Source organism: Echinococcus granulosus, assembly GCF_000524195.1.
Source record: "Echinococcus granulosus chromosome Unknown EG_S00103, whole genome shotgun sequence".
In the NCBI taxonomy this organism is placed as follows: Eukaryota; Metazoa; Platyhelminthes; class Cestoda; order Cyclophyllidea; family Taeniidae; genus Echinococcus; species Echinococcus granulosus.
Genome location: NW_020170483.1, coordinates 270512 through 288623, shown reverse-complemented (window position 1 = coordinate 288623; position 18112 = coordinate 270512). Strand labels below are relative to the sequence as shown.

At 40.6% G+C, this 18112-nt stretch overlaps 2 protein-coding genes across 2 annotated transcripts; one reads left to right on the top strand and one right to left on the bottom strand. All coding sequences in view use genetic code 11, as the record gives it.

Annotated features, from left to right (window-relative positions):
- Positions 1 to 375: 375 nt before the first annotated feature.
- On the top strand, positions 376 to 1949 carry EGR_08343 (Glutamate receptor; the record flags this gene model as incomplete). Its single annotated transcript, XM_024497592.1, has 4 exons — positions 376 to 486; positions 981 to 1058; positions 1459 to 1548; positions 1752 to 1949. 4 exons carry the CDS (start codon positions 376 to 378, stop codon positions 1947 to 1949), a joined length of 477 nt encoding a protein of 158 aa, XP_024348015.1.
- Positions 1950 to 2864: 915 nt separating this feature from the next.
- EGR_08342 (Glutamate receptor) lies at positions 2865 to 17835 on the bottom strand (the record flags this gene model as incomplete). The annotated part of the gene is made up of 11 exons (XM_024497591.1): positions 2865 to 2914; positions 2988 to 3051; positions 3792 to 3992; positions 5978 to 6088; positions 7501 to 7608; positions 8335 to 8535; positions 9079 to 9234; positions 11230 to 11525; positions 12943 to 13209; positions 15451 to 15606; positions 17505 to 17835. 11 exons carry the CDS (start codon positions 17833 to 17835, stop codon positions 2865 to 2867), a joined length of 1941 nt encoding a protein of 646 aa, XP_024348014.1.
- Positions 17836 to 18112: the final 277 nt, after the last annotated feature.

The following is an 18112-nucleotide window of genomic DNA, read 5'->3' as shown; positions in this document are numbered from 1 at the left end:
GACAGTCCCATTTGTGCACTTCGAAACTTATTTGTGTATACAGGTAATCACCTGCGATAGGGGAGACCCTGGTCCTACAAGTCATTGTGGTGAGGCGCACCATTTGATGGCACAATTGAAGGAAGATGAGGACGTGGGTGGTTTTGCAGGGTTTGTGCAAAGTTAATGTGGACGTTCTGCTACTAAGTATCGGCAATTTGACGAGTTTTATCACACACCCGACAAGTCTACATTGCCTCTGTTTGAAAGCAGATGCGAAAGAGCCACTGCTCACTGAAATGCCTAGAAGCCAGTTTGAGTGTACTGCGAATTACACAGATGCAAGCTGTTTTGTAGAAATCGAGTATAAAGATCTTCCAACAAATGTGGAAGTTCATGGAAGCGAATCCGGAGGCTCTGGCACCCACTGTGAAGGCGGGAGTGGAGCGAGTCATCTCATCCCACTCCTCTGCTCTCTCATCCCCAGGTGCAATTCCCTACAGGCCAGTTTAGTTTTGCGGCATGACACATGAAGCACATGGTCATGCATTGTCTTGTAAGATCGGGAGCAGAAACTTTTCTTCATCGGTTGGATAGTGTCAGTTGTTTTAGAAGAGAGGAAATTGTTCTTACCCCCCCAATTGTTTGGCCTTCGGTAGGCGAGTAATCCCTAATGAACAGCAGTAATTGCGACCCGCCAAACACACACACACACACACACAAAGTAAACACAGTGTTGAGTAAGTGGAGTGACTTGTGCCCCGGAAGTGTAGTGTGGACGGTGTGGGTAGTGTGGATAGTGGGTCCCTTTGGGGATAACCAATAATGTGTTGGTTCGCTCAACATTCAACAACATGACAGTCAGTCAGTTAAACAGTGCACATGCAATCCCAAACACATGACGGGTTGTGTGAAGGAGGTGGAAGATGTGAGGAACTACAAATGGCTTGCCTTGCGTGCCAATTGTCATCTGTCAACGGTTGACTTGTGTCACCCATTAGTTTGATGTGCTCCTCACCACCACGCTGGTTGATGTGGCAAGTGGATGTAGCTGTGAGAGAGTTGATTCTATCAACGAAGTGAGGCACTGTCACATGCTTTTAGTGTCACACTAGCGCCGACTGACCTCATTCAACAAGGACAGGTACTTTCTCACTGTGAACAAGAAAAGGAGGTCTACGTCAACTGGAAGTATACAAGGGTGATTTGTCAGGCGAATCTGTCCTACGTCCTACTGCCACACACCATCATCGCTCCTCCAAATGACACACAGTGAGTTTGTGGGTGGAGATTGTGCAACCTCAAATCACATGCGAGTTCACATGCATGAAGCGGATGTGCTCAAACTGCATCAAGTGCAGCTGACGGCGTGTGAAGGCGCCAAATGGTGTAGAAGCGGCAGGAAGCGCAACGAAGATGGATACAAGAGATTGATGGACAGTCCCATTTGTGCACTTCGAAACTTATTTGTGTATACAGGTAATCACCTGCGATAGGGGAGACCCTGGTCCTACAAGTCATTGTGGTGAGGCGCACCATTTGATGGCACAATTGAAGGAAGATGAGGACGTGGGTGGTTTTGCAGGGTTTGTGCAAAGTTAATGTGGACGTTCTGCTACTAAGTATCGGCAATTTGACGAGTTTTATCACACACCCGACAAGTCTACATTGCCTCTGTTTGAAAGCAGATGCGAAAGAGCCACTGCTCACTGAAATGCCTAGAAGCCAGTTTGAGTGTACTGCGAATTACACAGATGCAAGCTGTTTTGTAGAAATCGAGTATAAAGATCTTCCAACAAATGTGGAAGTTCATGGAAGCGAATCCGGAGGCTCTGGCACCCACTGTGAAGGCGGGAGTGGAGCGAGTCATCAACTCCAACAAAGACTACGCCTTCATCCTCGAGTCCACAATGAATGAGTACTTCAATCAGCGCAGACCCTGCACTACCATCAAGGTGCGTGACAGCTGAGTTGAAGGCTCAACTTATGGCAAGGAATTTTACATTCAAGTGCGTCCCCGTAAATGTTGATTCTCTTTTTGATGAAATATTGTGAGGAGGAATTTGATGGTTGGAGAGACCACCACATCTGATGGACAAGTGGGGAAACCCATGCCACATTTTAAATATTGCTTTTAATTCCAGAAAGGCGTCTATTTCAGTGAAGATTGGTGTAACTGAGAATAAATCTAGCTGTTTTCAAAATCACGAAACATCTTCTGGAGTAAAGATGCAAAAAGTCTTTATTAAGATAAAATGAGATTTTCAGAAGTTTCGGAGGTCACCATCCTTTAGTTTTTGGCAAAACAAATTGCTTGGTGTGAGGTTCATGCATGTTTACGATATCACAAAAGGTTGGGGTTATTACCACCTCGCCCGCCGTGATTGAATTTTATTGGCTACATTTGCTACGCAGAGTTTTTGATTAAAAAAGGCATGGAAGGGAGATTAATCTCCTTTTATGCCACCACTCTGAAGCACCTCAGAACAGTGTTACCATATTCCACGTCGCCTGTGGTTAATGGTCAAAAAGTTACTTCTTCCTCAATGTTATTTCCCAAGGGCCAGTGAAAGCACAACAAATTTTGCCATCCATTTCTGCTGACAAAAGGCTAAATAAATCCCAGATGGTAAAACTACTTTAGTAGCAGTAGATTATTGGGTTATTTAGAAGAGCTAACAAGGTAAAAAAAAAACAATTGCTTCTATTTAGTTACATTTGCTTCTTCTTTCACCGAGAATCACGTGGGAAACTCAAAATTAAACATGCTAATTTTCTGAGTCGTCCTGAGGCATTTGCGTTCCTTACTCTGCACTCAACTTCTTGGTGACTGCTTCGGTTCTTCTGTGCTCTGTCATGTAAAAGATTTCCTGTCTAGTGGACATCTAGAACCACGTCTTTACACCCACGCTTGTCGACTGGGCTCTCCGCCACCCTACCGTACATGAAGACTTCTGCCAATGCAACCAGATATCTGCAGATAAGCTTTTGGATCTATCCAAACTTACAGGATGCATCAATGATACTGCAGGGGATAGCCGTCTTTTCTGTCTCACTAGTAGTTTTACAACACTACGAGGGGAGTGATAATGGATGCTTAGTAAACAACATCACCACTCTATTTAGTCTCAACTCTTCAATCTCCATTGGCTTAGTTACCAAAATTAAGAAGCTCATGTTACTAACTCACTGACATCTCCATTCACTCCCAGCAAAGGTATATTTAAGGTTGATAATGTTCTTAAATCCTCAGAGAGGACTTGATTTCCACCGTATAAAGTCGATTTATGAACACTTAACAACGTTTTTACAATAAAACGAACCATTTTAAGTAGTTTTTATCTCTTGGTCTTTAATATCCTGTGATTCCACAATATGTTACGATATTCTTCTTGATGATAAAAATACAAGAGCTGTAAATGTAGAGCAATACAACTACTTAAATAATCAACCCTCTTTCTATAATGCAAATCCAATGCATTAAGTACTTTTTAAGGCATCCGAATAATATTACTAGGACAGCTGCAGATGTCAAATGGGCAGAAAATGAATCTTGAATGTGTCGACGTTTGTTCTGCCTCTGAACACATATTTCGAGTCTCTAGCTTTCCAGCCATTCTTGCCAGTTTCACTACTCCTTTTTGCATCTCATTCAGTGGAATTGTGATTCAGTTTGCACAGGGTAAAGCTTTTTAAAAAGTATATGTAGAGTATTTGGAGTACTTACTGATGGAATTGCGATTCAACTGGATCGCTTATTTACCTGAACCATTTCTAATTCGTATAAAGAAGTGGCAAATCTAGTTACTCACCCTTCTTAACAGTTCTCCAACCATTCCGTCCCAGCTGCCGTTGGTCAGACTACCAAACTGCCCATCGGAGACGGCTTTCATTTTGTACTTGAAATTAATCATCTCGGCCAATTTTTGGACCAAATCTACACAAAATCCCTCGTATTCGCCTTTAATAGGCTTTCCATTTACGTCCTTCTTCTCCATCATGAATGGTGACAGCTGAAGTGGAAGAAAAAGAGAGGAAATTTCCTCTGACATTCTAACGCGTTTTTTATTAGCTTAGTATAGCTGAGGTAAAATTTATTTTTCTCGTTCCTTAAAGTTGACTGTTTGAGTTAAACATTTCTTAATTAGGAGTAGAATATTCCTGCCCTGACGTAAGGAAACATACAAATCTTTTGTAAGCTGTTGTGGTCATTTTTTTGGAACAACAATTATTGAGGTTAACATTTGCTAAAAGGTAATGAAGTAACAAAATTAATTTTGCTTGAATTTAGGTGAAAATGATATGCTGGCCTGACTACGTTAAGGTGAAAATGTTTACCAATGGTCACCACCTAGTCTTTGCTACTGCCTTTCAGATAACTTTCTCAAACTTTCTAAAATGGGAAATATTCCACTTTGAAGGGGACTTTGGCTGTCTTAGTTGCCGTTTCATATAGTGTTTTGATTTCATCCGAGGTGGTGCTACCCCTAAACTAAATATAGTGATGCGTAAACCTCTAGTTTAACTAAAAAAGAGAAATTTTTAAGGATTCATTTCATGGTAATTGGGGCTCCGCCTTTCCAACTTGTCTTTCATGAAAGTAAAAATACTAAAAACCGTCGAAAACCCTTTCTCTGGTAGTCCAAGTGGTCACAGTAGATGAAATCAATGAAGTCAAAATCTATCCTAAATATTATTTTTTAAAGAATAGGTAATAGTTCATTTTGATATAGTATAAATAATTCTTGCCAGCTAAGATAGTGACACAATGACCTCTAACTACTAAATTTGACCTCAAAGTACAATTATCAAGATCACTGAAGAGGGTTTTCCATTTTGCATAAATGGCATCATTGGTGGTTGAGTTGTCACTTATAACAATTTCGGAGTCATTACCACCTTTTGCTTTCATTCTGCCTTTCTTCTAAAAAGATTGGTTGTTTGTGGGTGTTGTGACTAGGTAAATAATCTAATTCACTTTGTCATAGGCTAAGGAAGCAGCCCCAAAAATTCACTGGAAGTATTTCAAAGACACCGCTTGATGTTCATCTAAACAAAAGTTGGATATGAGGGCTTTTCAAAGGACAGCTGCTAAAGCATGGCCATAGGACTGTCTTCAAATAAAGCTATTCACAGATTTTAACATTCTATAACACCCTTAGGGAGATAATTGAGGCCCAGCAATACTTTCACTACGGTGAGGTATGTGAGGCACCGTTTGATGCATTTAAGAGCAAGAAGTGGCAGGTCATCAAAAAGTTAATCTGCTAATTACCAGTAAATGAAACATTCGGTGATGAAGTTGGATACACTAAAGACTCATCCACAGTAACCGGAGGTGCGTTCTTGTAGCAGCAGGGCATCAGTTTTTATTATCGATGCCATCGTTTGACCTAGAATTTGACCTTCATGTTAATGATGTGGAGTTTCAGTCTGGTCTCCAGGATCTTCCGTATGTATATAATGAGACTACCTCCACACCAACATGCCTCGTATGTTCGTAAAAAGAAATCCGGACGTAGCAAATACCACCGAAATTATAAATTACTTTGGACATTTTTTAGGTATTTCACCATCTACGTTTATCATCACCGACGGTTCTTGACACGTTAGCCGCCTTCATGACCAATAACGGGTAATCTTCCTCATCCTCATGCTGCTAAAAGTTCCATCACCAAAACCACATTAAACCACTTGCTTTTGATGGTACGTTAGTAAAGCAGTATAAACATCACTTTAGGACATGAGAATCTTGACAGGCCACAACAAAATGAGCAGCAACCAGTTGTTGCCACGAGCTTTACCGAAAACCGAACCAACTTTTCCTTCACCTGAATGCCATAAAAACGTTACAACCCCCAAATTTCCCACCTAAATTGAAAGCCACACAATCTATTACGGGTTTGTATCTCAACACCTAACACTTAGGGTGGCTGGTTAGTAATAATTTTACATTTATTAGGCAGTAAACAGATGCAGGAGTTGTGTAAATTCTTACCAAAATGCTGGAGACAATTCGCACCTTGTTATGATCCACACCAGCCTCCAAATCGTTCTTATCCGTGGGGACTTTCATCACAATACCATCTTGGGAATTCCACTCTCCCAACTGAAATAAGAAAAAAATTGTCAGGCATGGTAAGATCTCATTTCAAAAAAATGTATTAACTACTTCACCAACCTAATTTACTACCTGTCAAGAGTTGATTTGCCTCTTAGCTTTACCTTCGATGGCTGCCAACGTATTAAATCAAATAATTTCGCTTTACGGCTACAGATTTGTTTATTCAAAGTAAATAGGCAAGAAGTTTTTCCAATTCTCGAATTTAGGGTAGCTTTTTTGAAATAAAAACCAATAACTAAAGTCTTTGACTCCAACTTAACAAACTTCGTGGCTGGTCTTTTTGGGATGAATTGCCTTCTAGATGCTTTTAAATCTGTTCCCTTTTTCATGGCAACAAACCGGATGTTGAGCTTAGACCTTTGGATCCTTCGGCCAGGCATTTGGGCATCAAGGCTGTCAGGCATACTCATGACCGATTGTCCGTGCAGGAGTGGCCAAATGAGGAGTTCAGATGTAAAGCTGAGTAAGCCTTCACCTCCCTCTCCTCCTCCTCCTCCTCCTCCATTGTCTACTTACATCCACGCCAGTTGAAAACTCTATTTGAATATCCCCTTTATTGTTTGCACTTTGGGCTTAGTAATGCATTACATAGGATTTGTAGTTTTGGCAACAGGTATTTAAGGGTAGACGATTGTGCTTCGAATCTGCTTGCGGCTGATTTGAGCAGCATTACTAGAGTTCGTAAATTGTTGAAAGCATCTTCTTAAAGCATTTAATGGTTTCAAAACGTGACTTAATCATAGTCCTTTTTAGCAAAGGAAAGAAATTTGCTTCCAAATAAAAAGAACTACTCCATTCTTTTCACTCTTGTCGCTGCTATATATTTAATTAAAACTGAGCCGAAACTGGTGCTATGTGGTATGTATTTGCCAAGTCACTAAGGTGTCAAGGCATAATCTCATTCACATTTCAATGACTTAAATGTAAATGTTTTGTCATAAGTACCCGAAAAATATTTTGGCATTTAGTAAAAGTCACTTCTTCATTAAAGAGTGGCAAGACATGCTCAAGTTGATCCGGGACCTGTAGTTTTTCACCGATAGAAAAGGTATGCAACCGTGGCGGTGTTACATCCAGTGGCACCTTATGCATGCTTCCTACGTTTAATAGTCGGTGCACAAGTTGTAGTTCAGTGGATGTAAAAGACTCCAGTCGGCAAAAAAACCTATTACATGGTGAAACTGAGGAAGATTTAGACCCTTTGGTAGGGGTAGTGAACAGAGGAAAGGCATAATTTGAAATGCTAGATGGAGATCGAGTACCATGAATGGTCGGGAACCGTAAAGCCACACTGACAAATCTTTCTGTATGAAAGCTTGCCTGCTCGCAGGTGTTCAACTACTAACAGGTCCTAGTTTGGCGGCCATTGTTTAATAAGCCTAAATATGTGAACTCACCTTTGAAAAAGACTGCTTCATTTTGGCGCCCCAGATGTCAAAGGCATAGGCATCTCTGAACCCACTTCTGCTGATGCTCATATTCCCTGTGAGGCCAGCAAACACTATCTAAAAACAGTGAAATATGGTACACTTAGTAGTGTCTAATGTACAGTCGTTTATTAGTAAAACTAAACCACGGAAATAGGCCATGAAAGGACTTATAAAAGGGAAAAGCTTGCACTCTTGGTTTCTTTTGAATAAGGCACACAAATGAAAAGATTGGAAGGTTGAGCATCACTACGATCGAGAATTTTGTCTCTACAGTCCTAGGCGTCTATTTTTTAAGAACTTCGGTGGCAATGTGCAGTCAATAAGATAAAATTCATGTATGGGGACTGACCAGAGCAGCTTGTTACGAACTGCTACGCATGCATGTCTGTGAGCAGGGGCACCTAGAAAAGCGACTGCAGGACGAATGCTGTTACTGTCACAACAGATGTAATGTGGTTGTGAGTGTTGGAGAGTGCATGCACTCATGCCTCTGGAGACGTGGAGTACTGACGTTTCTTAAGTACCCACGGTGACTCCAAGCCCTCGAACATTTATTTGCGTCTAAGGAAAGTCAACTAATAAAGCATTGAATAGGAACGTTTGTTAATTTTTAAGAGGATGACTAAGGCAGTTCTAAAAACCACTTTTAGACTTATGCTCCACCAAAATTTCGAATTAGTGTTAAAAATGGACTTCCGAGTGATTTATCCGGTCTGTAGTATTAAGACTTCACTGTGGAAAACACGTCAAAATATTTTTCTACTTATAAATAATAAGTAAGCAATGTCCCCAAATAATAACCTGCTGTAACCTCTCCATAATTTGTGGAGCAGTGAACGATGGCGGTGAGGTTGGTTGACAAGGCAGATTTCCAGCAGAAGGGGTTTCATCATTGTTATGGAGACCAGGTTTGTTTAAGCGATTTGCATATGTGTCCTCATTGAGAAGTCGTAGAGCTTGAACAAGACTTTTCATTCCATCAATGATCAGTGCGGCGTCATTCTAAAATTAGGCGAAGTCTAAAAGGTTTTCAAATGTGTCCAGACTGACACAGAAATCTAGGACATTTGTTGCGAGCACAGGAAATACGTTAGTTAGGAGGGTCTGATTCCGCTGTCCAAGAATGGTGTTGTAGATCTGCCCAACAGAAACAGGTCAGGCCTAAAGACAAATGTGAGGAACTGCTGAGATGTGTTCCTCCATTGCAACCTTTATAGCAAGATAAAACTTCAAGTCATCCAATTCATGCCTATATAGTTGTTAATTTAAAAATTTAAGCTAATACAACCCACGCAGTAAAATTAAGCATTTTACAGCAAAAGGTTCCTCACATTTTCCTTTGAGAGGAGTAGTAACAAGTGTTTTAACAAACAAGGCTTTTAAATTTATCTTTCAACGGACTGGATAAATAGCATACTAGGGAATCCTATTTTCCTCTGCAAATTCGGGCATTATTTTATAGATCAAATTATAAAAAACTAATTACTTGTGTATGTTCTACCTTCAATAACAAACTGCAGTTCAAGAGTACAGAAAATGCCTCACCGAAAGATTTCCATTTGTCATATCGGCCAAACGAGCGCGTGGATTCAGTTCAGCCTTGTAACTCTTCAACGCCACCGCATCGAAGTCCATGTCAGCCAGGGCTGTCATATTGATGCCACCGAATTGCAAAGAACTGTCATTGATGCGCATTATGTCCTAGCAACAAAATGAAGACGTGTACTCTCTGGCAAATAAAAGCGTAGATGGTTTTATTTTTGGGAAACAATGAAATATGGCAGCGAACCATTAAGCATCGTCAGATATACGTGACCATGAAAGTGGGCTGTCGGGAATGTTTACAACTACAAAAATACGTTTCTCCTTTGAAGTTCTACATGTTATGGTTTAATCTTATCCCCCCCCCACCCATTAGAAGCATTTACTGTTCGCTTTCTCCCTGAACTCCTGATTGCACCTTACATTTGCTAATACTCTCCAGCTCTACTTAACATCCTTCGAAATGGCATGTATTTTCGAGGGTTGGCATCCTCCGTGTACTTCAGTATGCCAAGGGACACGCAACCACTTCGTGCTCTGGGTGTACTTCAAACTAAGACCTCTGTAGCTGTTATCTCGCTCGATTTCCGGTTGAGATTGTGACGTGTGGCTGTCACACTTTAGTAGTTCACGTCTAGACCTTGGCAGCCAGATCAGACACTTCAAGAGTGATGCCTAGGCTGCGGTCTGGAGACTTCGCCGCTTTATATTATCGGATCCAGATGGCGAGCGACCTTTATGCGTCCTTCGGGATGGGATACAGCTCCCAACAAGTAGGGTAAAGAGACCGGATGTTAAATAAGCAGATAGTAACCTACGACTGACAAGGATTGTAAACCAGCTCAATGCCCAAAAAAAAATTGGCGGATTGAATATAAAGTCTTCTTTACAAAACCGGCATGTTACTCAGCTGGATCGGTGGGTCGTTCTTTGGTAAATAAGAGTTGAGACATCTCACCATTTTCAGCATCAAAAGGGTGATTTCTTTTTACGGAAATTGTCAGTTGAGTCATTCAAGTCGGCCTTGCGGTAAAACGCCAACCAAGATTTCCTCCCCTGATAAATTCCTTCTGCACAAGTTTCTCTTTTGCATGTTATATCTGATTAGTCCAATTGTTTTGACACCTCTTTCCCCCTGCCGCCTCTGAGGTTGCAAATAGACTATCTCGGCCCCTCTTGTGCCTCTTTTTGGCAAAATAGAACAAACTGCGTCAATTTTTACCTGTGGCAAAGTAAAATACTCAATAATGAGGGCCTAAAGTTATTTATAATCCCTGTAAAGCTATCCTTTTTTAGCAAAATGACAAATAAAATCACCAAATCACTCACTAAATTTCATAAATCGTCTTGTCCCCATATGCACTTTATGGTCTTTTTTTCCTTTTGCGTTTTAATCTGGCACAAGAGCTGTTTACTTGAACAAAGTAAACAATAATTTTACCTAGGCCAGTGTCAGGATGTCAATAGTTTTGCAACATTCCCAATTAAAGTGGAAATTACATTCGGCTCTTCGTAAAAAGAAAATTTAAAAACGCATCCCGAGTTGCCCTTTAAACCTCCTATACTTCAGTAATATGTGTTCTGACCTACCACTTTGGAAAAGACTCGGGGCGCCACAAAGTCACCTTCTAACTAACCTTGGAAAGAGGGTTACTGCAAGCGATTTGCAACCTGTTCCAAATTCAAAAAGTAACTGATAAATTGTCTTCCAACCTGGTTTTGTTGTGTGATGCAAGTAAACGGGAATCTTGTGTTTGTTCAGGGAGCACTTTCTTCCTCTACGAAAGCAGTCTTCATGTCGACTGTATGGCTTGCTATCCGTGCCACCCACATCATCCTACTTCAAGATTCCCACCACCTTTTACCCTTTCGTTCACAACATTGGGGTCAAATTAGTGACAGTGGTGTGAGATAAGCCCTTGAGAATAATAGTAAAGACTTCCCACCTTTAGAAAGAATGTTTATGTTTAAACGAGTCGGTCCATAACTGCTCAAGTATTAGTGAAGCGGTTTCCTTTTCAAAGCTCCCTGTTCACCATAACCTTCTTCCACTTACTGCGGATGACAAAGTCTGGTTGTTTGCAAAATAAAAATCGGTAATTCATCCTTGAAGGAACTTACTTTCCTGCTTGACTGTAAGTGTTAATCACTTACCCCACCAACAATGAGGAAGTGTAAATCAGCGCGCTGAGGCATAATGGATCCAATTGCAGAGATGAGTTTCTCTGTGCTCTCTCGCTTCGACAGATCCACAAGGATGGACTTGCGGTGGAAAGTGTTAGTGCGTGAGTTCACATACTGGTGCAGGCCAGTGGATTTACCGCCTTCTCTACCAGCTTCTTCGCCCACAGCTGAGGCCTCTGGACTCCATTGAAGCTGTCGAAAGTCGACGGTAAAGGTAGGTGAGCGTTTGATGGCTTTTTCAAGAATCCATCGAAGTCGGTAAGTGGCTTAAAAAGAAAAAATCAAGGAAAGGTGGTGAGCATTTGTTCCACTTCAGATCTGTCTTGTGGTCGATCACAAGTAAGATGTCCCTCATCCCACTTCCACTTTTTACCACTATTCGAATTGCCTCAAATATATTTAAGCGTATATCTTCCTAATTTTTTTCTTTTAAAAGTGTATCGAATAAATACATGAGATGTAAAATATTGTAAATGGGGCGGTTTGTAAATGAAGCACTGTGGACATTTAAAATGAGCAGGTTTGTGTTTCGCAGAGCAAAATTGGTGGACATTTATTTTCCCTGAAGCAGGTCTGGTTGGAAGTCAAGGCTTCATGTCGTAAAAGAAAGTTTAGTCATTAATGAAAGCTTGAAGAGGTGGAAATAAATATCACGCCGAAACGGAGGAGACCTAAAACTTACTACCATAGCAAAAAATGGTTACTGAGCTGTCGAATAACGAAATTCTGACATTTCCTAGCGTTTTGACAAGTCGAGGTATCTATGAGGCACCAAATTACTGAAAAAACGCGTTTAGGGTAGGAATTTCCTGAAGATCTTTTTACGTGTGATATATTAATCTTTGTTTGTGACACCAAGAAAATCCAGTTATTTAAGTTATCTAAATCCACAAAATTAATGCCTCAACCTCCATCCTCAAGGCAGACAGGCTCAAAGCTTATTTCTCACTTTTTTTAACTAACGTTTTCTGATATAGCTATTTAAGGCAAGAGGAAATCAGAAGAAACTTGAATAAAGGGTACTCTTTCATACTAAAAGAGACCTCTACTAAAGGAAATATGCTCTTTGTTACGTATGGTTTGACCTTTAACCTAAGAAATTATTTTCAGGTGAGATTAGATGCTTCTATTGCTTATGATGATTATTTTGTTAGAAAATAATGTGCAGAAGGCAGAATTTTTAGTAAATAAGTTGTTTTTCTTGCTTAATACCCACAGGGAAAGATAATCTGCCCTTCAGGGTCAAAAATAAATGCCAAAAGTTGCATATGCTAGACATTCAATCTAATGCAATGTGGACAATCAAACCACCAGGACTCAAGAGAGGAGTTAAGGGATCTGCATTAATGATGGTGCTATTTTCAGTATAGCTAGCTGCAATGATTTCTTATAAACTGTGCAGAGTTCAAAAATATTACCTGCCCCAACGAAACATCTTACACACAAATCTTTCTCAATCCACTCCCACTGGATTAGTAAATCTCTTCCCTGTGGTAATTTCATCTTTATTCATTTTGAAGTGAATCAGCCCCACTAATCAAACATTCAGAGTGTCTTGGAGGTAGGTGGTAATGCTTAATCATCTACACCCCCTTTACTCCAATCTCAACATACATAAGGTATGCTTTAATTCAATTTGTTTGCCACACACCCTAACTGCCTTTTGAAAAGTGGTAAACGAACCTTCCTCTGACTCGTAAAGATAGAGTATGTCCTCCCACTCCGAGTGCAACATAAAATCCAGCATGGCAGGCGCTTTCAGCGGTCGTAGCTTCACGATGTTTGCTGCACTACTACTGAGGTCTGACGTCGCAATTCCGAAGTGGTGCGCGTCAGTCGTGGTAAAGAAGAGGACGCGATGTTGCGTTGTCATGGACTTGACGATGGTTAAGGTTTCTGGGTACACTGGAGCAAAGATGGCCACAACACCCTCTGCCACCAACTCACAGACTGGAGATAGAGTAAAAAATTAATTTAGCCGATGAAATTGATTTCAGTAGCGAGGTCTCTCTTAAGGTTCATAGGTATAGGCTAAATTCCGTGTTGGTCCGCAAAGTTGTTAAAATGAGTTAAGACAATGTTTGGATGAAGTTTTGCTCAATATTTAGGATTTTTTAATTAAATACATTCAAATCATATGCCTAAAAATGTTTGAGTGGATTTTAGTAATTGTTTGTTAGAGTATAGATACGGTTCATTTTCACTAACTTCAAGCTAAATATCTGTTAAGATTGACGTAACTTAAGTCTGCTTTCTTTACTAACCGATTTCGGCTCAGTTTCCAGACCCCAGAAGTGTCTCGACGCATTTATTGTCCAACATTTGAAGATGTAGCAGTAGATGCCTTCCGTACAAAGGGTTTGAACAATTTACAATTTTTTTTTAAAAAAATGCTCCGCTTTTGGCTAAGGCGTCAAAACATCTTTTTGTGGCATTCGATGACGCTCATATCAATTGAATAGGCTGTAGAGGAAGACTGACAAATAAGTCGCACATGTATTGACAGCTAGTGACAATAAGCTTGTAAAACCGTCAAGTTGTTATTCGTGCCTTTGAGGCTGTCTGCTGATTGGATGCCTGAGTAGATTTTAGCATTTTTAGGTTTGCTAAGCCAACGAGTGTCACAGGTTGTCTCAAAGTGATTCACTACCCACTCCATACTTCCGAGACACATTACCCCATCACTACAAGATCATGCATGCCATGTGTGGTTCTCTCTCTGTGTGTATACGTGTATTTGATGGACTGAGAACAGAATATTTCACATATCTGATGACCAAATATTTAAATTTGAAATATATCCATTCAATGATGTGGACGAGAAACTTATTTCAGAATTGCTAATAAAAGGGAATATTCTTTCAAACCAGCACAATTTCATGGAAAGCTTTAATGGGAGAAAGATGCCACCCCACGGTCATCATTATCAACATCAAATGAGGACGATTGCCCCAACACCTGCCAAGTAGGAAGGCCAAGTGAGTTTAAAATGGAGGCGGCTAAGGCCTAGACTTTGCTTCTTGCCCCCAAAGGCAATGGGCTTTATATAAGTGAGTGAATAAGATTTTACCTGTTTATTACCGTCACAACCAATCACCCTTTACTAACCATAAAAAAGGTTACTACAAATCCCTCTTCCATTGAACGCACTGCCCCTGAAAGAGAAAGCGCCAAGCCCTTGCTGATCCGGTTCGATCTCAACCCATTTGGCATGCGATCGTGTTTCTGTCTGGTGCGAATTCCAAGAAAGAGTTGTTGTCATGGCTTGGAAATGGGGAAATTGGCAGTATCCCTTCCATATCACACTTTTATTGCAAATTTTCTCACTTTTTAAGTTTCGTCGAACTGTAAGCTATGAATTTGTGCATCGCTCTCCTCACCGATTCGCTAAGTTTTGGTCTTTCTGAAAAGTTTTTCGGCTCAATTTTGAGTTAAATTCAGTTGATAGATATCAACCGAAATTTGGTGTAATCTGCCGCGAATGAAGAAGTAACCTGGAAACTTGGGATAGAGAGTGATCCGATAGTAGAAAAGGTGTTCCGATAAGTTTAAATTACGTAACAAATCAAACGTGATAACATTTTAAGGGTGTTTGAGGTGTATTACCATCTCAGGCCCCCACTTCTCAATGGATCCGGACAGCGTGGTGGTAAGAGCTACAGCATTTTGCTTGCCTTAGCGGCAACCTGACAGATTTCTGATCTACTGTTGTCCAACATTTGCCCATGCACAGGTGTGCTTGGAGGAGGCGCTACCAGACAAGCTACCGCTTTTCCGTTTGCGCATTTGTCTCTTCTCCTTTACTCTCCAAATCCCTATCATTTTCAATCACGGCACTATACTGGTCCCAACCTTGAAAACAAATACCCAAGCTCCTTACTGAAGTGAAGGCTATCGTAGAGCATATCTTGGCTGGCATTTTACTTTCACTTTTATTCCTGGGGTCCAATTGGAAGCTCGAAGCTTGATGCCACTTTTTTTGCACCACTGTGTTTACTTTTAATGCCGTTATGTTATCTAACTCAATCACCATGTCAAACATACTATTCAACATACTGTGAAGTACATCTCTAGTTCTGCTGATTCCATTAACTAAGCCATAAACAGTAGTAATGAGGTAAAACCGGCCTAATTTCGACAGATTCTGTGTAATAGGGGTATTGGAGTGTCAAGTAAAAAGTGACGACTAACTTGCACTGGCCATCTGAAAACTGTCGTGGGCGTCTTTCACATGAACAATTTTCTCCTTGATCTGGAAGTTCTGCCACAATAAAGACGCCGAATTGGGGTAGCTCCTAAAGGCATTGTACTCAGTGGTATTGCGAGCGTCGATTTGGAAGATTGCACCTGGAAATGATCGGAGCAAAGTAACATTAACATGACTAGTAAATGAAACGTCTAGTTAGCTTCTTTATGCTTTTTTCAAGGTCACTTGTATTATTTTTATAAATTTAGGCCTCCAAAAGGTCACCCTGGAGATATCCGTTAAACTCCAGCCTCTATTAAAACCTTATCTACTTACGGTGACACTCTTCTTCATTTCCAAATTAGTGCCCCCCAAGTCACCCTTGGAAAAGTTCAAAGAATAAACGATTGAGGGCAGCAGAGCTAAGCTTTACCTACAAATGCCAGAGTTTATTGTTTAGATTCGGTCCGGCGCGCACATTTGCGAAATATGGTCCCATTCCGGGTCTGCTGTGCCTTCATTATAAAAGCCGCTACTTTCTCTGTGACTTTAAGCATGAGGGTTCGTAAAATTTTCCCAACAGCTCATACAGTTGTATGGCTTCAATAAACAGAATATGAGGTGTTTATCGCAGAAAAAATAGGGATCTTAATGCCGCAGCCTGGAGTGACTGGTGTGAAAGCAAAGGATTCCTCAACCCTCGAGTTTGTGTCTTTTTTGTATCACTCCGAGATGTAGGGGAGTGCTAGCAAACACAGCCAGTATCGCCATCCGGTATCAGTCAATCAGGGAACCTCAAATGCTTCTGAAGTCCCCGGGAATAAGTTGGGTAAAATCTTTTTCTGTTTGTTTCCGCAGCAAAGAAGCAAACTTGTACAAAGATCAGTGATGAGGATCTTGCCAAATGACTGAAGTGTCATATTTATGATTCACAATAAAAGTACGTAAATAGTTGCCTACATTTTGCAAGGCCCTACAAGCTATTAGAAGTTATTGCATTGAGGTATACCAAAAATCAGATGGCGAGATGGCAAAGTGGTGCTAAATTGGTAAATAATTGGAGACGAAAAGAAACATGCTAGATATGAGCACCTAAAAATTATCCCTTATTCTGTCTAGGGTTGAGTTCGCCTTTGTCGGCTGATTAACTTGCGAGATTTGCCAGCTGGAGCATACAGATCAGCCTTAATTTCGGAAAGACATCACATGAAATGATTTTACGCATTGCGAGACGCGGTTCGGGGTCGGCATTAAATTCATGGCACTATGAAGGCGGCGGAGTAGAAGGACCTTGGATTGACTTTATTTTATTTCATCACCTTCTAAGCCTTCCCCTATAAGGCTTTTGCTTGTTGTATTGAATTTAGCTTGGCTTTTTTTCGACTTCAGGCTCTTTCAATTCTTGTGCACTCTTTTTGCGCTATTTTTGTCTATGGCAAAATGCCCACAAGTAATGTCACGTGGGTTTGATTTAACAATATACCACGACTTTCATCTTAGCTGAAGCTTGTTACCGTTTGGCCTTTCGATACAACGTCATTGGCTGAGCTCTTTTATGCCTTCAAATGCCTGCACTCTTAATTTCCCTCAAATCGGCTGACAATAAATACCAAGAACCACAATGTTCATCCCCTCAGTAGGAAAAAAGTAGTCTTTGAGTTGATATATACATGTCTAATTGAGAAATAATTAACGCAAACAAAGTGTAACGCTCTGCCGAAATTTCTAAAAGAAAAGTTAAATTTGTCTTTTCTCTTTTTATCTGCAAATACTGCACAAACCTACGCCGCTACATTGTACCGCAAATTTGTTGCTAATTCCTTCAATTTTTTAGGAATTTCCAAAAGAGTATCTACCTAATTTTGACCTTCTAATTTAAAAGGCACCTTTATTGGTCAATTGACGCAAAAAATCGCTGTAAATACTGCTGTGTTTATACTTGGCCCTTAAAGATATGGAATTTTATATAGAAAACTGAAATATACTCACCCACAAGGTATTGCTGTTTAGTGATGTGCCGTTTATTACGGAACTCATTTTCTTCTGCAAAAATCCCCACATTCAGCAAGCAAAGACAGAGAAACAATTTTCCTGCCACTCGTCTCGTGCTCATTAGGCTTCAGCCAACTCTCCAACGAATTTTTCATATCCCATCTGGTTATACGCCTTCCCTTGGCCACACTGAACTCCGATTGGCTCACCGCAGCCTGCTCGAATGATGAAGAGGGTGGGGTGATGGGAATGAAAAATTGAGTCTCTTGGAGATCCTCAGAGGCAGCAGTAGTAGCATCATCATAGTTGGCTCTACGCGCGCACGAAAACAGGTTGCATTTAACTAGGATAGCACGCAAACGGCCAGTTGCGTGCGATTTAAATTGCGCATATTTCATCACATCCCTGCAACCGTGGGACGAATTATGATCGACCTACATTCTTGGATAAACGCGTGTACGCAAGCATTTTAAGGACAAACGAGGAGTTGGGTTAAAAGATAAACAGTATCTCCTGGAAAAATTTAGTTGAATTGACAAGCGCTTTCCTTTGACGTGTACACCAACAACTATGAACTTTCTTCCTAGATGTTACTCATGATTTGTTGGGGTGGGAGCAATCATTTGTGACATAATTTTGTTTCATTATGTTATGCACTGGACGATAAGCTCAGTC